Source organism: Colobus angolensis, unplaced genomic scaffold (genome assembly GCF_000951035.1).
Source record: "Colobus angolensis palliatus isolate OR3802 unplaced genomic scaffold, Cang.pa_1.0 Scaffold123, whole genome shotgun sequence".
In the NCBI taxonomy this organism is placed as follows: Eukaryota; Metazoa; Chordata; class Mammalia; order Primates; family Cercopithecidae; genus Colobus; species Colobus angolensis.
The window spans coordinates 163,966-187,719 of NW_012113475.1; the positions used below are offsets into that span (position 1 = coordinate 163,966).

At 39.6% G+C, this 23,754-nt stretch overlaps 1 protein-coding gene and 1 pseudogene across 1 annotated transcript in view; one reads left to right on the forward strand and one right to left on the reverse strand.

Annotated features, from left to right (window-relative positions):
* HERC5 (HECT and RLD domain containing E3 ubiquitin protein ligase 5) overlaps positions 1–14,742 on the forward strand; it is a 50,735-nt gene extending 35,993 nt beyond the window's left edge. Inside the window, exons 17-23 of the mRNA XM_011932393.1 lie at positions 1,304–1,447; positions 2,451–2,617; positions 8,555–8,621; positions 9,516–9,586; positions 12,823–13,006; positions 13,089–13,191; positions 14,259–14,742. Coding sequence (XP_011787783.1) covers positions 1,304–1,447; positions 2,451–2,617; positions 8,555–8,621; positions 9,516–9,586; positions 12,823–13,006; positions 13,089–13,191; positions 14,259–14,464 — 942 coding nt within the window. The 3' untranslated portion in view covers positions 14,465–14,742. The remainder of the gene's footprint in view (positions 1–1,303; positions 1,448–2,450; positions 2,618–8,554; positions 8,622–9,515; positions 9,587–12,822; positions 13,007–13,088; positions 13,192–14,258) is intronic.
* Positions 14,743–17,145: 2,403 nt separating this feature from the next.
* On the reverse strand, positions 17,146–18,750 carry LOC105504818 (annotated as a pseudogene).
* Between the last annotated feature and the right edge of the window lie 5,004 nt (positions 18,751–23,754).

Consider the following 23,754-nt stretch of genomic DNA (forward strand, 5'->3'; position numbering starts at 1 on the left):
AAGTTGGTGTATATCTCTGAAGTTTGGCAAGAGTAGAAGGAGCCCATGTTGTCTGTATTGGAGACAATATGTTGGGATTTTTTTTTTCCTTTTAAGGTTAAGGGGGACCTTAACATTTTTGTAAATGGAAGTGAAAGATTCCAAGAAAAGGCAGGAATGGAGGGGTAACTGAAGGAGCAAAGATGGGTTATGATAGCATCCTCTTGGGAGGGATTGGTGTCAGCAGTGGGGGTGCAGCCTCAGGGAGCAGACAGCCACTTCAGCAAACACCTTATGTGTGCTCTGGTTTTTTGAACATCCTGAATTTTTTTTTGTTTATTTGTTTATTTATTTATTTATGAGACAGAGTCTCACTCTGTTGCCCAGGCTGAGGGCAGTGGTGTGACGTTGGCTCACGGCAACCTTCATCTCCTGGGTTCAAGTGAGTCTCGTGCTTCAGCCTTCTGAGTAGCTGGGATTACAGGTATGCATCACTACACCCAGCTAATTTTTATATTTTTAATAGAGACAGAGTTTCACCATGTTGGCCAGACTGGTCACGAACTCCTGACCTCACGTGATCTGCCCACCTTGGCCTCCCAAAGTGCTGGGATTACAGGTGTGAGCCACCACACCCGGCCGATTTTTATGATTTCTTTCTGTTTGTTTTTATTACATATACTTGGATCTGATGACTATAATAGTGATGCCAGTTGAGGTCAGTTGAGTGGTAAAAACTTTAGGCTCTGGGGTTTGACCGACATAGGATTAAATTTAGGCTGTAGGCCAGGTGTGGCGGCTCATGGTTGTAATCTCAGCACTTCGGGAGGCCGAGGTGGGTGGATCACTTGAGGTCAGGAGTTCAAGAGCAGCCTGGCCAGCACAGTGAAACGCTCTCTCTACTTAAAATACAAAAAAATTAGCCAGGTGTGGTGGTGCATATCTGTAATCCCAGCTACTCTGGAGGCTGAGGAAGGAGAATCACTTAAAACTAGGAGACGGAGGTTGCAGTGAGCCGAGATCAGACCATTACACTCCAGCCTAGATAACAGAGTGAGACTCCATTTCAAAAAAAAAAAAACTAGGCCACACCACCTAGCTGTTGCATAAACTTAGAAAAGTTATTTAAATTCTTAAGGCCACATTATCTCATAGAATTAATGTAGAGCTTAAATATGACAATATATAAGTAGGATACTTACTCAGTGCCTACCAAATACTTGGGTCCACAATTAATGTTAGCTATTTACTGTTATTAAATGAGACTTCATGTATAGCAATATGGAGCCCTGGAAGTGATGTATTATTTGCTCTGTTTCCTCAGGTTTCATTTAGTGGAGAAATTGGGTATGACCTTGTAGGAGTCAAGAGAGAGTTCTTCTACTGTCTGTTTGAAGAGATGATCCAGCCAGAATATGGGATGTTCATGTATCCTGAAGGGGCTTCCTGCATGTGGTTTCCTGTTAGGGTAAGTTCCCTTTTCTTCGCTTAAGGTATTTTGTGACAGAAAAAGTACATCTTATAACATAGAAAATTAGTTTGTCTAGACTGTTTCGTGTTAGGTGAGGAGTTACGGATATAATTGTGGAGATAATCTATAATTCTAATAAGGTGATTATTTTCTTTAAAATGGAGTTTCCTTTTCCTGGGTTCCCATATCTGTCCACATAGAACTCAAGCAATGTGTTTTTTTGATCAGTTATATAATGCATGGATTAAAAAGGAACCCTCTTTTTTTTAGGTAGTCATTCTTTGTGTCAGTTCTGTTTTCCCAATGAATTCGAAGACAAAGGCTGTGGAAAGAAATTGTGAAAACTAGTTTATAAAGATTACTGAACCTAATGTATTTTTATTGCTGGTATGCTTTTAGGAACTAAAACTGTGGCAGAGATTTATTTGGTTGTTTGTTTCTTTTGTTTTGCTTTGTTTTTGAGACAGAATCTCACTCTGTCACCCAGGCTGGAGTGCAGTGCCATGATCTTAGCTCACTGCAACCTCCGCCTCCCAGGCACAAGCCATTCCCGCCTCAGCGTGGCGGGATTACAGTAACTGGGATTACAGGCTTCCGCCACCACACCTGGGTAGTTTTTGTGTTTTTTAGTAGAGATGGGGTTTCACTAGTTTGGCCAGGCTGGTCTCAAACTCCTGACCTCAGGTTATCTGCCCACCTTGACCTCCCAAAGGGCTGGGATTACAAGCATGAGAGTGGCAGGGATTTAAATTGACTTAATGACCAAATATTAGGTTGGTGCAAAAGTAATTGCAGGTTTTGCCTTTACTTTTAATGGCAAAACCTGCAATTACTTTTGCACCAACCTAATATAAACCCTAAACATTCTTATCTCAGGCTTTAAATTTTTCAATTTGAGATTTGATTTTATGAAAGAGGAACAAAGATTTATTTAATATAAATATTTCATTGTACTGGTAAAAACTCATAATACTTTAAGATTTTTTTTTTCGCTTTTCAGCCTAAATTTGAGAAGAAAAGGTATTTCTTCTTTGGGCTTCTATGTGGACTTTCCCTGTTCAATTGCAATGTTGCCAACCTCCCTTTCCCACTGGCACTGTTTAAGAAACTTTTGGACCAAATGCCATCATTGGAAGACTTGAAAGAACTCAGTCCTGACTTGGGAAAGTAAGTAAACGTAGTTCCTGAGGAGGGACTCTATCTAATAAACATATATTTAGGCAAATATTTAAGTACACACACTTCATAATATTTTCATGTTCAACAGCAGCATTTTAGGTACTTCTGACCAGTTTTAACTTTGACAAGAATTGTTGGATGATAATTTCATTTTCTAAAATTAGGAAGTGTTGATTATTCCCTTAACTAGTCTTCAATGTTTGCATTAATCTTTCAACTTTTTCTGTGTAGGAATAGTCATGTACAGAGCACAGGTCACATACACCTTGGTGCAAAATCTACTAATGATGTTTATGTTAAATGTTGTTTCATGTCATAACCTTTAAAATGGAAACTTATTTCTAAGTTAAAAGACAAGCCACCACCTCACCAAAAAATGGCAACAGTAGAAGGGTTTTAATATCCTTGCTGTGTAAAGCATTCCTACACATCCATAAGAAATATTCACAAAGTATCCAAGAAGGCAACCTGGGAAAGAAGCAATAGAAATGCCTCCTCAATAAAAATGTCTTCAATCTCACCAGTGCTCATAGAATGCCTATTAAAGTAAGAGGCTAATTTATACTTCAGGTTGATGGTGGTTTGAAGTGTTGATGCTATATAGTATTAGCAAGGGCTTGAAAACTTTCATTTTAATTTCAGGTGTTATTAGTGGAAATACAGATTGGTACTCCTTTTCAGAGAACAGTGTGGCAGGACTTAGCAAAATCAAAACATGTTTGCCTTTTCAACCCAACAATTCTACTTCTAGACATTTAACTTTCAGAAATACACAACCAGGCAAGGATCAGTGTACAGTAATATGCATTATATTTATAGTTCATAATATAAAGACTCCCTAAATGTCCTTCACTAAGGGAATGATATATTTTTGGTATATTTATGGAATGGAATACTACAGGGATTTTTATTGTTATTTTTTTAAAGAGTAAGAATAGGCCAGGCATGATGGCTCATCCCTGTAACCCCAGCACTGCAGGGAGGCTGAGGCAAGTGGATTGCTGGAGTCCAGGAGTTTGAGACCAGCCTGGCCAACATGGCGAGACCTCATCTCTACAAAAACAAACAAAAAAAACACAAAAATTAGCTGGGCATGCTGGCACATGCCAGGAGGCACACCTCAGGAGGCTGAGGCGGGTGGATAGATTGAGCCCAGGAGGTCGAAGCTGCAGTGAGCCATGATCATACCACTGCACTCCAGCCTGGGTGACAGAAGAAGACTCTGTCTCAATTAAAAAAAAAGAATAAGAACAGTAATATGATTCTAGTAGTAGTATCATCCCTCTTGTACAGATTGAGAAACTAAAACACAGAGAGATTAGATAGCTTGCTCAAGGCCCCATAATGGCAGAACCATGATCTGAACACAGTCTGGCACCAGAGTCTGTTAATCATTTATACAAACTGTACTAATAAGGAAAAAAAAAAAAATCAAAAGCACAAGATTTAGAAAGAAGAAGATAAATTTGTCATTTTTATTTTACTGGAAACATTGAAGATAACCTAAATAATCTTTATGCCTCAGAAGACTGATAATTAACAATGTACATGAACTAAAAGATCTTTACATTTGTATCATTGTTTCTCAAACTTTTAGGTCTTAAGATTCTCTTAAAAATAATGACTCCAAAGCGCTTTTACTTAGGTTGGTTATATCTGTCAGTATTTACAGGATTAGAAATTAAGTATTTTAAACACAGGAATACACAATATCTGTTAGCTATCAGAGCATTCCACAGTATCATATAGCTTCTTGAAAACTCTTCTGTTTACTCACAGCAGAATGTGAAAAGAGGCAAATAACATCTTAATAATGTTATGAAAATGGTTTTGATCTCATGAACTCTGTAAAGGCCCAAGGATTCCCAATAATTGCTGGTCTGGCTCACATTTTGAGAACCAGTGATCTCTGTGTTCGGTAAAACTCAATTTTAATCCCAGGAGGCTTTTTATTAAACTTGACAACCTGGTTCTAAAATTTATATGGATGAACAAAGGGTTGGGAATAACCAGAAATAATTCTTAAGGCAAATAAGAATGGAGAACTTGATCTGTCAGATATCAAGAATTATTAGAGACCGGGCGTGGTGGCTCACGCCTGTAATCCCAGCACTTTGGGAGGTTGAGGCGGGCGGATCACGAGGTCAGGAGATCGAGACCATCCTGGCTAACATGGTGAATCCCCACCTCTACTAAAAATACAAAAAATTAGCTGGGCATGGTGGCGGGCGCCTGTAGTCCCAGCTACTCGGGAGGTTGAGGCAGGAGAATGACGTGAACCCAGGAGGCGGAGGTTGCAGTGAGCCAAGATTGCACCACTGCACTCCAGTCTGGGCGACAGAGCGAGACTCCATCTCAAAAAGGAATTATTAGAAAGCTGTATTATTTAGGACAGTATGATAGGTTTTCCAATAGAACAGAAGATAGATCAGAAATGGACCCATGCCTATATGGAACTTTATTAGAGGTGACATATTTGATCAAGGGGAATAGGAGTACTAAATAAATGGAACTGGAAAAAAAAATGATATCTGTCTGGGGAAAAAAATAGTATCTGTCTGGGGAGAAAAACAAAAGTAGATCCTTGTCTTATACCATACATGATAATCACCTCCATGTGGATGAAGGATTTAGGTATTAAATGCAAAAATCATGAAAATATAAGAAAATTATATTTCTCACCTTTGACATTTCTTAAACAAGACATGCAACATACCAACATTAAAGAGAAGATTTCATACATTTAACTGCAATAAGATTAACTTCTCTGTTCATCAGGAGGGTGTTAGAAAAATGCAGAAGGGAAGGTGCTGTCAGGATCTGAATGTGTTCCCCAAAAATTTATATATCAAAGCCAAATCCCCAGTGTGGAGCCCTCATGAGTGGAATTCATTCCCCTATGAAAGAGGCCCAAGGGAGCCTATTCGCCCCTTCCACTATGAGAGGATAGAGAGGGCACCATTGAAAAGGAATGGGTCGTCACCTATTCCCTTTAGATTCAGACACCGAATCTGCTGGCACTTTGATCTTGTACTCCAAGCCTCCAGAACCGTGAGCAATAAATTTATGTTTATAGATTACCCAGTCTAAGATATTTTGTTACAGCAGCCTAAATGGACTAAGGGACTTCTTGCTACCAAGAAGTGTGGTATTGGAAGCAACTTTGGAACTGGGTAATAAGTAGTGGAAGAGTTTTGAGGTGCATGCTAGAAAAATCGTGTATTGCCCTATAGAGCAGTTCTGGCAAGGGTTCAGAAGAAGAGGAGACCTCTAGAGAAAGCCTCAGTCTTCTTAGAGATTACCTAAGTGGTCGTGATCAGAATGTTAGTATAAACATAGACAATAAAGGCAATTCTGATGAGATCTCAGATGGAAGTGAGGAACACACTGGAAATTGGAGGAGAGGTGATCCTTGTTACTATATAAAGTGGCGAAGAATGTAGCTGAATTGTGTTGTATCCTAGTATTTGTGTAAAGTAAGATTCTTGACAATGAAATAGGATATTTGGCAGAAGCAATCTCTAAGCAAAGTGGTAAAGGAACAATATGACTTTTCTTGACTGCTTACACCAAAATGGAAGCAGGGAGAATTATTTACAGTGGAATTTATCATTAGAAAAAAAGCTGAACTTAAAGATTTGGAAATGCTCAGCCTGGCCATGTTGTAAAGAATGCAAACGTGTTTTGAAGAGAGCACCAAGGGTGTGGCCAGGTGACTCTTTAATAAAGGGATTAGTGTGGATGGATGGAAGCCTGGTGCTGTTCATCAAGACAATGGAAGAATGACCCCAAAGGCATTTCTGAGATCACTGGGGGCTGTCAGTCCCATCACAGGCCCTGAGTGCCAAGGCCTGGAGGACAGAACTATGTCAAGAGTGGCTTTGTGTACCCACAGGACCTGGACATTTGATGTCCAGTGCTGCCTCAAGTCCCTACTCATTGCATTCTGGCACAGTGCTCCTCAGCTGACCCAGGTGTGACTCCAGTGGCCCCAGGTGTGGTGTGGGTCACAGTGGCCGTCCCATCAGAGGGCACGGGTGGTAAACCTGGATGGTGGGCAGGCTGTGCCATCTCTACTGGCACACAGAGTGTACAAGCTGTGGGGCCTTGGCTTCTCCTACCTAGATATCAAAAGATACTTCACAGAGCCATGGGGTGCAGGCAGAGGACTGGCACAGGGTTGAGGCCACTGTCAAGAGCCCCCACTAAGGCAGTGCCTAGTGGAGTCATAGGAGTGAGGCTGCTCTAGAGACCCCAGAAGAGCCACCAGTGTGCAATTCCAGCCTGAGGGAGAACCACAAGCACCCAATACTAATGTGTGAGAGCCTCCAGGTGGGCTGTGCCCAGCAAAGCCATGGGTGTAGGGCTGCCTGGAAACTTAGCCCAACACCAACCCCAGTGTGTCCTGAAGGTGGGACATTGAGTCAAAGATTATTCTCAAGCCTTAAGATTTAATGTTGCATGCCGTTTTGAGTTTTGGACTTAATTGGGACCTCTTACCCCTTTCTTCTTTCTATTACTCCCTTTTGAAATGGGAATGTCTATCCTATGCCTGTTCTACCGTTGAATTTTATTTTATTTATTTATTTTGAGACAGAGTCTCCCACTCTGTGGCCCAGGCTGGAGTGCAGTGGTGGGATCTGGGCTCACTGCAACCTCCGCCTCCCAGGTTCAAGCGATTCTTGTCCCTCAGTCTCCTGAGTAACTGGAATTACAGGCACATGCCACCAAGCCTGGCTAATTTTTGTATTTTTAGTAGAGATGAGGTTTCACCATGTTGGCCAGGCTGGTCTCAAACTCTTGACCTCAAGTGATCCACCCACCTTGGCCTCCCAAATTGCTGGGATTACAGGCGTGAGCCACTGCTCCTGGCCCACCATTGTATTTTAGAAGCACGTAACTTGTTCAATTTCACAGGATCACAGCTGGTGAACAATTCACCTCCTTCCCCACAAAAACAAAAACAACCCACAATGAATAAAACATGGTCCGTTACTTCACAATACAGTAATCTAAAAATCCAGTGGGGAAAAAAAATCAGTTCAGATTCTACCTTATCCCAGAGGCCTTTCCCAATGTCATGTATCCCTTCAGAAAAATGTAACTGTGCTCTTTGAAGCCTATGTGATTTCCATAGTTCTCTGGTTGCACATACCTCACTGTATTGTAGGTAAGACTCCCATCAGCATACTTCACCTTCAAGTCCCAGAGTTTATTGGCAGTAATATCTTAGTCTCAACTTTACATCCCCTATGCCTGCTATGGTAGGGGTTACTTAAATGTTTGTTGAATAAATATTTGAGTGAATGAGCAAATACAATGAAACATCATGATATTTCAAAAGCATGTATAAAGCATCATAGGATGATAGGATGGAAATATTTAAAAATTGGTTACTGTCCATTTTGATGTGATCTCTATTCTCACAAATGCCCTGAAACTATTAAGGTAGTCTAATTTCAGGTGTTTCTTAAGCTTGATGATATTGGGACAAGAGGTGCAGAGAAGGTCCTTTGACCCACCTCAGAGTTACTGATACCTGAAATTTAATATGAGACCTATTCTGTAAGTAAAGTTCAAAAGCTTCAATAAAGGTTACACCAGTTTGAATGAGTTTCACTGTCAGTGAACGTTAGAATCCTTTTCTAAATAGAAACCTATAATCATTAGGGAATTTAGGGTAAAGGGAAGAGAGCTGTGAAGCAGGCAGGCAGCCTGCAGAATTGCAGACAAGCTTCCTAAATTTGACATGTTTAGTTGAGGTCTGGCCCTGTTTAGGTTATCAGTACATGGAGAAAGAAGTGCTGTGAACTATATCTGACCTCCTACCTTCAGAATAGCTATACATTTGACATTTATTTTAGATGCTGTGTCTAGTGATCATGGTTATTACGTTTTTAAAAGCAAGATTATTTTTTCCCTTAGGAATTTGCAAACACTTCTGGATGATGAAGGTGATAACTTTGAAGAAGTATTTTACATCCATTTTAATGTGAGTAACAAAAGCAGTTAACAGATTAGTTTTAATCTGATTAACCCTTTACATATTTAACTAAACATGTCTACTTTCACTTAAGAAAAAAACCTGAAATAAATTAGTGAAAAAGGTATTGTTCTTCATCATGATCTAGGTGCGTCAGTTAGATTTTACTATGTAACAGTCAACCTTAAAACCTAGTGCCCTAAAAGAACAAATACCATTTTGTGGGTTTCTGAACTGGGCCGACTTGGCTGGGCTGGATGGTCTACAGTGGTGTCACTCACATGCCCAGTCATTGGCAGGCTGGTTGGGTTATAGGGTATCAGCTGGAACAGCTTGTCTCTGTTCCCTGTGGTCTCTCATTCTCCAATAGGCTAGCTGTGGCTTTTGAAGCAAGACTGCAGTCTTTATTCTTCACATGGTGGCCTTAGGATTACAGAGAGGAAAGGATAGCAAACCCCACCACACATGCTTCTGCTTCTTTCAGATCCTGTTGGCTAAAGTGCTTCACATGGCCATGGCCAGATTCAGTGACTGAAGAGATAGCCTTCCCCCTTGATTGGAAGTGTTGCAAAGCCACTAGGCAAAGGGGCAGAAGAACTAGGATGGGAAGAATTCGTGGCCATTCTTGTAAATCTACCATACTGGGTCTACGCTGTATGAAGTGAATACTGAGATGTAGCAATTTTCCAATTAATTTGTTTAATTTGATCAGTTAAAATAAGATAATTCAAGCTTTGAAAAAATTTATTTTTATTCAGTATGATAGGGTGTAATTTTTTGTTTGTATATTCCTTGCTAGCTTTATGATAAAAATATACATTTTAACACATTCTTGTTAAAAAGTATGCTCCAAAGAGTTTTTGTTGATGATAGGTTATTATATGAGTTCATTTGTGGTTACAGGTACACTGGGACAGAAACGACACAAACTTAATTCCTAATGGAAGTAGCATAATTGTCAACCAGACTAACAAGTAGGTACAAAAAATGAAATAGTTGGTTTGTATATTTACTATTTTTATTTCACTGAGCTCTAAAAATTCCTTTTAGCTCTTTAATTTTTCATTATCATTAATCATTTTTTGCTAAGGCAGAGAAGTTGGTGTGTGTTGTATGTGTTTTGACATATATATCATGGAGTCTATATTGTGGTAAGAAATGGAAATGGCTTTCCCAGAGAGACCTTTCTATTTCTTCCTGTCCAAAATTACAGCACCAACATCTGTCCCTCTTTATCCACTCCCTCTGCTTTACTTTTTCTTTTTGTATTACACATCACCTTCCTTTGGGGTTTATTTGCTTATTTATTTCTCATTGTTCTTCCCATGATAGTGAATGCGGCAGGGACTTGGTCTGTATTATTCACCACTGTATATTCAGTACCTAGAGTAGTCTACAGTGGTGCCTGGTACATTGCAGGCACATAGTAAGTATTTGTTGAAAAGGTTACTATGATATTTTGACTTCCCAACATCTTATGGAATGCCATTTAAAGCCATGGAGTTTGGGATTATAGAACCTTCCCTTGATAATTGGTCAGAGATCTCTAGGAAGCATGCTGGCCTGCATCACATCTTTTTCCACAATTTCTTAAATCTTTTTTTTTTTAACTTTGTATTGAAATATAACCTATATAACAAAATTGCACAAGTCATAAATGTACAGTTTAGTGAATTTTACAAAGCAAACATGCCTGTGTAATTACTGCCAGATCAAGAAATATAACATTTCCAGCTGTATAGTTGTGTATTGTATGAATACATCACAGTTTTATCTGTAGTTTTTTTGTTTGTTTGTTTGTTTGTTTGTTTGAGATAGAGCCTTGCTCTGTCACCCAGGCTGGAGTGCAGTGGCATGATCTTGCCTCATTGCAACCTCCGTCTCCCGGGTTCAGGCGATTCTCCTGCCTCCCAAGTAGCTGGGACTACAAGCGCTTGCCACCATGCCCAGCTAATTTTTTGTATTTTAATAGAGATGGGATTTCATCATGTTAGCCAGGATGATCTCGATCTCCTGACCTTGTGATCCACCTGCCTTGGCCTCCCAAAGTGCTGGGATTACAGGCCTGAGCTACCACACCCAGCCTATCTGTAGTATTTTTGACCGACATAGTGTATTTCAAGTTTTGGACTGTTACGAATAATACTCTTGTGAACATTCTTGTACATGTGTTTTGTTTATGTGCAGGCATTTGTTAGTATGTAACTGGGAGAAGTGCTTGGTGCCTTGTGGTTTCCCCTTGCTCCATGCAGAGCAGGATCAATCCTGAAATTCATTTGGATATTGATATGGATGATGCCATATGTGTGCCAGAGAGTATGAAAATGTTTTGTACATAATGGGGCTTTCTGGGGAGAGCTGGACAGGCATCCAAGCTGATCTCTTTGGCTTAAGTGAAGAGAGAGGCAGGTGGCTTTAGTTTTTATGGTGGTTCCAGCATGGGGCCAGGGTTAGGGTTCCCATGCAACCCAGAGCATGCGTGGGGAAATTTAAGCCACACAGCTGTCAGTGGGTGCCCAGGGAGCGAGCCTGTGTTGTGCAGATTTGGAGGCGAAAGGGGAAAAAGGAGGAGGAGTGGTACTTGAAAGCTGTTAGTAAGCAAACATAAAAAAATGGAGGCAGACTTTCATCAGTAGGATACGACAGTTCTAATTGCTCTATGTCCACTCTAATAGTATTGCTAGTCTTTTTAAAATTAGCCATTCTGGTGGGTATATAGTAGTATTTCATTGTGGTTTTCATTTGCATTTCTCTGATTACTAATGGTAAGCACTTTATATGCCTATTGGCTATTTGGATATCCTCTTTTCAGAAATAATTATTCCTCATCTTTAGTCTATTTTTCTGTTGCTTTTTTTTTTCTTGTCAGTTTATGAGAGTTCTAGATGTAAGTCTTTTGTTGGTTATATGTACTGCAAATATCTTCTTATATACTGTGGCTTGTGTTTTCAGTTTTTAAATGTGTCTTTTGATTAGCCAAACTTTGTAATTGTAATGTAGTCCACTTTATCAATATTTTCCTTAATGCTTAGTGTTTTTCTGTTTTCTATTTTATGACAACTTCCCTATCCTAGGGCTATGAATATATTCCCCTGTATTTTCTTCTAGAAGCTTATAATTTTATTTCTCACATTTAGATCTGTGATCCACTTTAATTGATTTTTTAGTAAGATACAATGTATGGATCAGGTTTTATTTTTTCAATTTTTGAAACTGTGATTGTATTGAACCTATAGATCAATTTTGGGGAAAAATTGACATCTTAAAATAAAGAGTCTTTAATCCATGAATATAAAATCTCCATTTGTTTAGCTCGTCTTTAGTCACTCTTGAAAAAATGTTATGTAGTTTTCTATGTAGAGATCTTGTTGCAGTATTCTAAATAGGTTTCTTGGATCATTTATTGTATTTGAATCTTCCTCTGTCCTTAAAAATTTTTTTGTCTGCTTTTCTGTTAGTAGGAGAGGTATATTAGCATCTATACTGTACATGTAGATATGACTGTTTCTTTAAGTTTTGTTAAGTTATTACTAAGCACATAACAAATTTTTGAATTGTTTTACCTTCCTGGTATATGACCTGGTTGTCATTAGTAAATGTACTTTTCTATCCTAGTCATGTTTTTCTGATTTTAGTATAGCTACACCAGATTCATTTTGGTTGGTGTTTGCATAGAATACTTTTTTCCCTTCTTTGACTTTAATCTGTGTTTTCACATTTAAGTTATATATGTTATAAGCAGCCTATGATGGAGTTGTTATAAAAATTACATTAGGGCCAGCTAACGTCTGTAATCCCAGCACTTTGGGAGGCCAAGGCAGGCAAATCACAAGGTCAGGAGTTTGAGAGCAGCCTGGCCAAATGGTGAAACCTCATCTTTACTAAAAATACAAAAAAATTAGCTGGGCGTGGTGGTGGGCACGTGTAATCCCAGCTACTTGGGAGGCTGAGGCAGGAGAATCTCTTGAACCCAGGAGGTGGAGATTGCAGTGAGCTGAGATCACGCCACTCCACTCCAGCCCGGGTGACAGTGTGAGACTCAGTCTCAAAAAAAAAAATTACATTAGATAATCTCTAGTAACTATGACAGTCCATGACACATGGTAAGTACTCAAAAACTGTTAGGTATTCTAGCTTTTATTTTTAGCCCCTCACCATTTCGTTCAGGATATTGCAGTAAGTGTTGAAATAACTTTTTGTTTTATTAAAGGAGAGACTATGTTTCTAAGTATATCGATTACATTTTCAATGACTCTGTAAAGGCGGTTTATGAAGAATTTCGGAGAGGATTTTACAAAATCTGCGACGAAGACATTATCAAATTATTCCACCCCGAAGAACTGAAGGATGTGATTGTTGGACATACAGATTATGATTGGAAAACATTTGAAAGGGTACATCATAAAGTCTAAGTTGATTAAATTCAATTTTCCTTCCTATTTCCTCAATAACTTTTTTTTTTTGTATTTTCTCTAGAATGCACGTTATGAACCAGGATATAACAGTTCACATCCCACCATAGTGATGTTTTGGAAGGCTTTCCACAAATTGACGCTGGAAGAAAAGAAAAAATTCCTTGGTAAGTATTATATCAAGGAATAGGTCTGTAATCGTATGTCTTTTTAATGGGATAAAAATTTCCTTTATGATAGGTACAATTTGCAGCAAATCATAGTGTCAGAGCTACGCCTAGTCCAATTGAACATCCTCTGTGTCCCAACATCAAAAAACAAATGTTAATTATATAAGCGATCTTTTCCCCTGTGATTTCATCCCTTTTTATTGCTTTTAAAGTTTTTGTTTCTTCATCCAAGCTAAATATCAAGCCTTCTTTCTGTACCCCTGTCATCATTCACTTATTCAGCCTTTGTGGGATTAATTAAGATATTTTATTTGGCTAATTTTTACTGTTCCTATATTATTAATACTGTATTTGCTATCACTGTACACAGCTATTTTATTTGTATCTTTAGGCTTAATGACTTTCTCATTTTCTATTTCCTTACTTTTGAGAAACATTTATCTTCTATTTTTATTTTTGTGGATAACATGTATGTTGATACTCAGACTTAATAGAAGCCCAACCTACCTTTCCAGTCTTAACTCTTAGAGGAAATTTTTGTTCCAACCAAATAATCCCATTGTCTGAACACTCCAGAGCTCACCTTGTACCTTCCCACCTCCAGGCCTTTCTCTGAAGTTCCTTCTCCTGCCTTGAACCTCACCTACCTCCTTGTTGCTTTTCTAAACCTTTCCATCCTTAAAGGTCTGGCATAATTCTGAACTCTTGGAAATCCCCTCAGTCATCCCAGCCTGGCTCTCTCTCCTTATTCTCAAGCACAGCATTGACTCGGGAGGCACTTAACTCCATGACACCTCCTTGGGCTGTCTTATACCTTACAGCTTTTCTCTTGCTATTATGTGTCTTTTTCTTCACAAGAATCTAATATTCCCAGTCAGACTTTTAAGCTGCTTGAGGACAGTGACTATGTGTCAGACATTGTTCTAATACAATCCCCAATGCACTGTCAAATGTAGGACACTGCACATGGGCTCACAATAAAGTTTTGTGAATCATTTTTTTCTTTGTAAAGAGATTCTGGTCTCCATGTAAAACAGATTGCTTCATTTTATTCTTCTTTTTAGTATTTCTTACAGGAACTGACAGACTACAAATGAAAGATTTAAAGAATATGAAAATAACGTTTTGCTGTCCTGAAAGTTGGAATGAAAGAGACCCTATGAGAGCACTGACATGTTTCAGTGTCCTCTTCCTCCCTAAATATTCTACAATGGAAACAGTGGAAGAAGCGCTTCAAGTAGCCATCAGCAACAACAGAGGATTTGGCTGACCAGCAAGCTTGTCCAACAGCCTTATTTTGTTGTTGTTGTTGTTGTTGTTGTTTCTCTACTTTGTTTTAGGCTTTTAGCAGCCTGAAGCCATGGGTTTTCGTTTCTGTCTCTAATGAGAAGCGGGAAAGAGGGATGAATAAGAGGCTTTACTGGCCTAACCAGAAACAGAAACTAAGAACCCGTGACTGTATTCTCTCCCTTGGAAACCCCTATGTCTAAATCATATTCCTTACCTCTTTGGGGAAATATTTTTCAAAAATAAAATAACTGGAAAATTGTAAGTCTTATTCACTAGTCAATGTGTTTACCAGCTCTTTTGGAATTGCTATCATTGCATGTAAGATATATCAATTATAATATAGATAAAGCTGTGTCTCTCACACAATGTTTGCATGACTTGGCCTGAAGGGAGACTCTTTAGCTTAGAAATTTTTTTAAAACTTGTAATTATCTACCCAATATCTGTTCTCCCCTTCTTTCAGTACAGATTCCCTATATGGTAGAAGTGGCATTGTTCTGAGTCTTTTAAAATCATGCATTTCCCAGCCTCTCTTCAAGGTAGGAACAGGTGGCAGTGGTGACAATCACTGGGAGAAGCGAAAGGCAGCTTTTTTATTTAAATGGCTGTTATGCTTTTAACAGAGTTAGGTACAAAATGCATCCAAGCAAAAGAATGTTGTACATACTCATTAACATAGTGATAAATGTAAATTACACTTTGATAATGTAAAATACAGTGTGTTAGGCCCCAAAAAGAAACTACAAAGTTAGCCGCAACTTAAGATACTGGAAAGACTCCTTAAGGTTTTTTATTTTTTTATTTTTTTTGAGACAGAGTTTCGCTCTTGTTGCCCAGGCTGGAGTACAATGGCGCTATCTCGGCTCATCGCAACCTCTGCCTCCTGGGTTCAAGCAATTCTCCTACCTCAGCCTCCCGAGTAGCTGGGATTACAGGCATGCGCCCCCATGCCCAGCTAATTTTGTATTTTTAGTAGAGACGGGGTTTCTCCATGTTGGTCAGGCTGGTCTGGAACACCCCACCTCAGGTGATCTGCCACCTCAGCCTCTCAAAGTGCTGGGATTACAGGCATGAGCCACCGTGCCCAGCCGTCCTTAAGTTGTTTTTACCCATCATCTTTATTATTACTATAGTTCTAAATGATACCTGGGTGGGGCTTAAGGAATAATACAAAGCTCTTTTTCAGCTGTGGTTGAAAGAACTTTAATGAAACTGTATGACAGTGACATTGTGGGACCATGACATTTTCCCAGAAGTACTTCCAATAACATAGGCAGTTGAGAAACTTCATAGTTCCAAAGTCAGGAAAGTGGTGAAGATGTCTTAAGGGAATTTTAAAACATTATAAAACCCAGTTCTCTCCTGCAGACTTTTTAAAGCATGGACATGAGTTTAAAGATACTGAGAAAACATCAGTAGTTTTCATAAAGCTTCAATGAACATCCCAAGGTATAAGTGTTGTAAGCAGCCTGTTTACTAAAATGTCACTGCATTGTACTTTTGGAGGTACAGGTATGCTGTGCTTACAGTGAGAGGACAACTTTATCCCTAGTTAAAAGTACCAGGGGTCAAGCTCAGCTTCCATTTATAGAGGATACACCAATAATCCCTAGGATAGTGAGTGGTTCAAGTACTACACTACGTTTCCAACGTGTCTCACCTATTTGCTCTTAGTTGGCACCTGGGCTTTTTTAAACCCTATATTTATAGAGTATTTTGAAAAGAGTCTAAAACTACCTTGAAAAATGGTCTTAATACAGAGCCCTTCCAAAAAAGCTCACTGGGTACTCTAATAACATTTAGAGCAGGGATGTCCAATCTTTTGGCTTCCCTGGGCCACATAGGAAGAAGAATTGTCTGGGGCCATACATAAAATACACTAATAATAATTGATGAGCTAAAAAAAAATTGCAAAAAAAAAAAAACATAATGTTTTAAGAAAATTTACAAATTTGTGTTGGGCTGCATTCAAAGACATCCTGGGGCCTGTGGGCCATGAGTTGAACAAGCTTGATTTAGAAAAAAGGAATAAAGAAAAAAATTGCAGTAACTCAGTTTCTTTCAAGTGAAGAAGAAAAATAATGTAAAACTAACGTAGGCTAAAATGTTCGGTAATTAATGTCAAAAATTACCAAGATTATTAGTACATGTTTTGGTAATCACTACTGGCAGGATTAATTTTTTGTGCAAAGTATATATTAATTGAACAGAAAAATTATTTCAGCCTCTAATAAAAGAAAACACAGCAAGAGAAGCAGCCAAAGGGCAATTAAAAGTTAGGGAAGTTTACTAGCTTTAGAATACACTTCAATTACAGAAATACTTCCTTTTTAAAACTACGGTGTTTTAATGTACTTTTAGTAATAACCCAATCTAAGGAGCCTGGGAGGCTTGCGAAAAACTCCACCAAGGTGCTACATTTCTAGAATGGGGTGAATTAATACTTATGTCAGAAGGAAAGAACTGAGTCACCTCAGCCTTTTTTGTTTAAATGGTAACTCATAATCCAATGATGTATTTTGCTTCACTAGTTCAAATTTAGGCAGGAAAGGGACTAAGCTAACAGGTCAGACCCAGAAATACAATGATTTGGCAAGCCACAGTCACTCAGCTCATGGATGTATAATAATCTGAAAAGCTGCTGAACTCTTGTCTGTTCCTTCACATCTGTAGAGGAGTTTGATATAATCACTTCTCTTTCTCGACTTTTAAGTTTCATACAGGCAAAGAGATCACAAACTGTAGGGTAGCCGTCATGGTCTTCGGGGAAGTTATGTTCCTCCTGTAGGGGTGGATTAAGTAATACTTCCTGGCCCTTCTTCCGAAGTAGCCACTTGTCTTCTCCAGACAATCACTGGCTGAGGGTGCCCATCTTCTTTCCTGGCAGGACCCAGTCAGCTGTATTAAAGGGACACCAGGAAGTGATTGTGGGGCTTTTAAGCTTTTGTTGGCCAGCCCTGTCCTCAGTACTAGGCACTTCCTTGGGACCTACTTCCTTATGTGGGGGTCTGATGAGCCACTCTGACAAGGGACTGTTGTTTATGACTTGGAATCAGCAATTCTAGGAGGAGCCATTGCCTTTGATGTCTTAGCTTGTTCTTGAAGGACAGGGCCACATATTCAGGGAATTGATGCTTCTCAGGTTCAGGTTTGGGTTCCACAGGTATCCCATTCTTTTGTCCATCTTTCTTTAGAAGCCACTTACACAGAGCTTCCTTCTCAATTCTCATCATACACTCTGAAAAACTTCTGCAGGGCTCATTGATTTTGCATATGTCCTTTACTTTATATGAGTCCTGATGGTTCTGGACAAGTCAATCCTCGGAAATGATGCTGAGGATAGACAATAGTTTCTTGGCCTCCAAGTAGTCATTCAGGCACTTCACATTGCCCAGGTTTTTCAAAATCTCTACACTGCTGGGCTGGTTGCCCCAGCAGTTGATATAGGAGTTGGTTTTGACAAGCCAATCATTCATATTGTAGGACTGGAACAAGAATGTAAACTTATCACTGGTTTCACAACTGCCATTCTCAGGCTTCTCCAGCTTATGGGATTCCTGGGGAATCACCAGCCAGACAGACAGATCCATCTCATCTTGATCAGAAAGCTCTAGATCTTCCACCTTTTCAATTAAATGAAGAAGGAACTGGTAGTAAAATGCTGTCACTTTGGGTAACTTGGTTTTTCAGGAACTTCTTGTTGTTGATTCTTGAGGAGCAAGTTTTGAAAGCCCTTTCGGTTGCCTGAGACATTACTGAAGAAACTGCAGGCTTTGGAAGAAGTCTATTCTCCAAGGTCTGCTTTTTGGTGAGCCAGTCCTGGGGGGTTGTTCCTGAAGACCACTGGTATGGTGGAGCTCCAAGGAGCCATTCACTTAGAGGGACATCTGTGATGCTGGATGCTGACTTCTGCTCTGGCATTAGGATATAGCCTTTCTTCTCCAGGAAGGGCCTGATATTTGATGAGTTAGCATGAGGCATGAAGTGCTAAGGAATTTGAATTGTCTTGAGAAACCCAAATGTGGTGATAGTCATGCAGAGCAGTTGTGTCTGCTTCAAAGAGCAGGATTGTTGAATCTTCAAACTTAGGGGTCAAATTGCCCAGTCCCTCCAGGCACACAGAGACTTGATTGGCTAGATCTTTGTTTTGGGTGCACTTGAGTTAATGAATAAGACCATTGAACTGGCCAAATAACCAGTAGAGCTGCTGGGCCTGCGGCTGAAGTATCTCCTCTTTAAGCTGATAAATGAGGTCTAACTGTTCATATAGCCACCTCACAGTTTGTAAGGCATTCCAGGTGACAGCTTACACAACTGTGAACCCAAGCTTTGACTTCTCACAAGTTATCTTTAATTTGCTGTTCGGCCCAGGGAACTCCACCAATAGCAAGCTCTTAAGTCCCTCCATACATTACTATACCTCAAAAGGGGTTCTCTATTACTGGAGCAGCCACTCTGGTCATGTGAGGTATTCGTTCTGCTCACTGCTCCAGCTCCCAATCCCTCTTCGGGTGATCCAAGGGGACTTTGGGTAGACAGGGACACAGCCCCACACAAAACTCCTGAGGAGGCTTTTTAAAGGGAATCTTTCCAACTGACTGGAACCTTTTTGTTTCCTCCTTTATTCTTCACATAGAACAGTATTACCTACTATTGCTCTGACCCCATATAAGGAGTCTTGCATCAGCCACATGAGGAACACAATTCTCCTACTCTGAAGACACAGCAACAAGGGTGCCAGCTTGAATCAGAAAATAAATCTGCTGTGTCTTGATCTTGGGTTTCCCAGCCACCAGACTGTGAGATAAATTCCTGTTCTTTATAAATTACATAGTCTCAGGTATTCTGTTAGAGCAGCACAAAATGGACTTACATCCTACCCACGATATGTAAAGAACTCTCAACATTCAAAAATTCAATTTTAAAATGGGCAAAGATTTGAACAGATACAAGAAGATATATCGATGGCAAATAAGTTCAACAACATTTATCATTATGGAACTGCAAATCAAAACCCAAGTAAGGTACCACATCACACCTATTACCATGGCTAAAATTAAATTGACATACCAAGTGTTGATAAGGATGTGGAAGAACTAGAACTCTTATACACGGTTGGTGGGAATTTAAATGGTTTGACCACTTTGGAAAACTGTTAGGTAGTTTCTTAAAAAGAAATATCTACAATATGATCCTGCTATTCTACTCTTAGGAATTTACCCAAGAGAAATAAAAGTGTATGTCCACGTAAGAATTACATACAAATGTTCATAGCAGCTTTATTTTTAATAGCCAGAAATGGAAAACAACTCAAATGTCCATCAATAGGTGAATACATAAATAAATTGTGGTCTGTCCATACTATAGAATAATATTCAGCAATAAAAAGGAATGGACTGTTGACACAACAACATGCAGGAATCTCAAAATAATTATACTGAGTGAAAGAAGCTAACGATGACTATATCCTGTATATTTATATTTATATAAAATTTACATTTACATTTATATAAAATTTACATTTATATAAAATGCCAGACATTGCAAGCTAAAGTATAGTGACAGAAAGCAGATAAGTGGTTGCCTGGGAAAGGGGATGGGGGTGGGGAGGGACAGGAGGTAAGGATTACAGAATGGCACAAGGAACCTTTGCGGGATGATGGACATGTTCATTATTTCAATGGTGAGAATGGTTTCACAGGTATATACATATCCCATAATTTGTCGAATTACACACTTTAAATGTGTGTAATTTATTGTATGCCTCTTATATCTCAAAAAAACTGTTTTTAAATTCCAAAGAGAGATGATCTTTCTTATTTGCCTACCTTGAGTCTCATACCCATTCCATGGCCAGGAAAGGTTAAGATGATTGGCAATTCCCCTAGAATTGCATCCAATGGAGAAAGAAATTGAGGAGCTATTCTAAAGAAACAGTTCTAGTACAAGCAGCAACTATAAAATTCTAATATGCCTTGGGAAATCTGTCACTGTATACTTTTTGAGTACATAAATGAACATGTATTTCATTTTGTGTGCGTGTGTGTGCCAAGATGGCAAGCTGTTTGCCTGGGGACAGAATTTAGGGCAACTTTGAGTTGAAAGATAATTTGCCTCTCAGTCCCTAAATCACAAGGATGACCTTTTAAGGAGTTACCTTGGCTAATAGTTTTGTAAGAGATGCTCACAGTACGGGAGAAACAAGAGAGGAATAATTTTTTGAAACTGGTTAAAGACAATGGTCTGTTAAGAGGGTACAACAGTCTAATTATGATTAATAAAATAAGATATTCAAGGCCAACCTATAAAACATGCAACCTGAAAGTATTTGAAGGATAGCTCACAATAGGTAGAAAATGAACGTGTCTTTCATTTGCTAATACAGTAAAACAAATTAATAATAAGACAAGATACAAACTCAAACAACACCAGTGAGTAAATGTTTTCCTCTGTTATGAAGTGGTATTTATATTCTCAAGCAGAGAGAAAATGGGATAAAATAAAATCTATCTTATTTAATATGTATTTTTAAATGTGTGCTAAATTGTGTGTGTTATAGAAGAAAGGGTAATAGTTGTACCTGGTGTGTGATGTCCACCGATTACACCTAGAGTGGGATCTACCTCTGGAATTTCCTACTTTTTTTTTTTTTTTTTGAGACGGAATCTCACTCTGTCGCCCAGGCTGGAGTGCAGTGGCATGATCTCAGCTCACTGCAACCTCTGCCTCCTGGGTTCAAGCAATTCTCCTGTCAGCCTCCCGAGTAGCTGGGACGACAGGCGCCCACCACCACACCCAGCTATTTTTTTGTAGTTTTAGTAGAGATGGGGTTTCACCGTGTTAGCCAGGATGGTCTCGATCTCCTGACCTCGTGATCCACCCACCTTGGCCTCCCAAAGTGCTGGGATTACAGGCGTGAGCCACCGCGCCTGGCCTGGAATTTCCTACTTGCTAGCTATCTGTAAACCCACTTCCAACACCCTTTGTTTCTTTCTCCCTCCCTGTCTCTGAGGAGAGGTGTCTTGTGCTCTATTTGTGCTCTGATTGCATTCCTTTCCATCTCTAAGACCTCCATCATTTCTCCATACTTTCCTATTTTGTTTTTTTTTGTTTTTTTGTTTTTTTTTTGAGACAGAGCCTCGCTCTATTGCCCAGGCTGGAATGCAATAGTGCGATGCAGGCCCACCACAACCTCTGCCTCTCCACAACCTCTGCTTCCTGGGTTCAAGGGATTCTCATGCCTCAGCCTCTCAAGTAGCTGGAATTACAGGCGTGCACACCACACCCAGCTAATTTTTATATTTTTGGTAGAGACGGGGTTTGGCCATGTTGCCCAAGCTGGTCTCAACTCCTGGCCTCAGGTGATCCACCAACTTTGGCCTCCCAAAGTGCTGGGATTACAGGCATGAGCCACTATGCCCAGCCAGCTTTCCTATGTCTTCTAATCTTCAATTGCTTCACCACAGGCTCTTCTATATCCACATTTCTGCCATTAAGATAATACATTTTAGAATTTCCCTCTTCCATTATATATCCCCCTTTCCCTTCTTCCTTGTTTTTTCCTAAAAATCTACAATTAGGAAATTCCAGCCTTAATATCTCCGTGACACTGTGATCTGCCCTCCAGTCCCCCACTTCTCCCACTCAGACTGCTCCAGTAAAAGCCACAGATGACTGTTTTTGTTGCAAATATCAACAGAAACTTGTCATTTCCATCTTAAATCATTTCTACCACATTTGAAGCCTTTGATTACTGCTCTCCTTTTCTTGGCTTATTTTCCATTTCCTTTGTATCCTTACACCCCCAACCCCTGGACTCCTGATCAAGTCTATGGCTTCAGTTATTACTGGGCCCATGGCTAAAGTGTCTCCTCTTTAAGCTGATAGATGAGGTCTGCCTGTGATACCTGGAGCTATACCTCTGACCTACAGGAATTCATATATTCCAGCACCATAGCCATTTTTCTCTGTAGTCTATGTCACTACCTGTATGCCCCTTGGCTCTTTAATCTCAACATTTGTGAGGAGAAAATTGTCATTTTTTAGTCCAAAAATGTTTTTCTATATTTCACAGCTTGGAGTGATCCCACCAATATCTTCAAGAAGAAGCCTACAGTCATCTTCCATTTCTCCCTCTTTTTTACCACATTCCACATTCAAGTCAAGTTCTAATAATTCTAGTTTTAACATCTCTGTAACCCCACTACTGCCAGTGCTCAAAGTTCAAGATCATCATCTACTGGCTGGGCGCAGTGGCTCACACCTGTAATCCCAGCACTTTGGGACATTGAGGCGGGTGGGTCACCTGAGGTCAGGAGTTTGAGACCAGCATGGCCAACATGGTGAAACCCCCATCTCTACCAAAAATACAATAATTAGCTGGGTATGGTGGTGGGTGCCTATAATCCCAGCTACTCAGGGAGCTGAGGCAGGAGAATTGCTTGAACTCGAGAGGCAGAGGTTGCAGTGAGCCAAGATTGTGCCATTGCACTCCAGCCTGGGTGACAGAACAAGACTCAGTCTCAAAAAAAAAAAAAAATCATCTCTTGTCCCATCACTTCATTAGCCTCTCAATTGGTCTCCCTATATCGAGACCAACACTGTCCAGCAGAGCTTGCTGTGAAGCTGGAAATCTTTATCTGCACTGTCCAATAAATTGGACTCCTCTGTACATAAGGCTTAGTCTTTGAAGAATTTTGAAAAGTGAATACATTCATTGGCAGCAGTCGGAAAAACAGTCTAGAACTGTGCTGTGCTGTATGGGCTCCTTAATAAAAATTCAATACATTTAAAAGGTTCTCAGTCACAGTCACATTTCTAGTACTCAATATCTACATGTGACAAGTGGTTACTGTACTGTAAGTATGAACACTTGCCACAGCAGGGATCTGTAACACACAAACCCTCTGGTACGCTGCACGTGCTTTTTTTTCTTTTTCCTTTTTTATGGGAAAAACAACCATAGTGTTTATCAGCTGCATAAATCCAAATAATTTAAAAGTCAGGCAATAAATTCCGATTTCACTGACACTATTATTACAGCTCCCAAATCCTTCCTGATGTGCCCTGTGTACAGCTCCAGCCTCATCTCCCACTGTTTGGGAGATTTTGTTACTGTGTAAACATCACAGAGTACACTTACACGCTGTGTTTGTAAGTACACTGTGATGTTTGCATGATGTTACAAACCTGTACAGCATGTGTACTGTACTGAACAATGTAGGCAATTGTAACACAATGGTCGATATTTGTATATCTAAAAATAGAAAA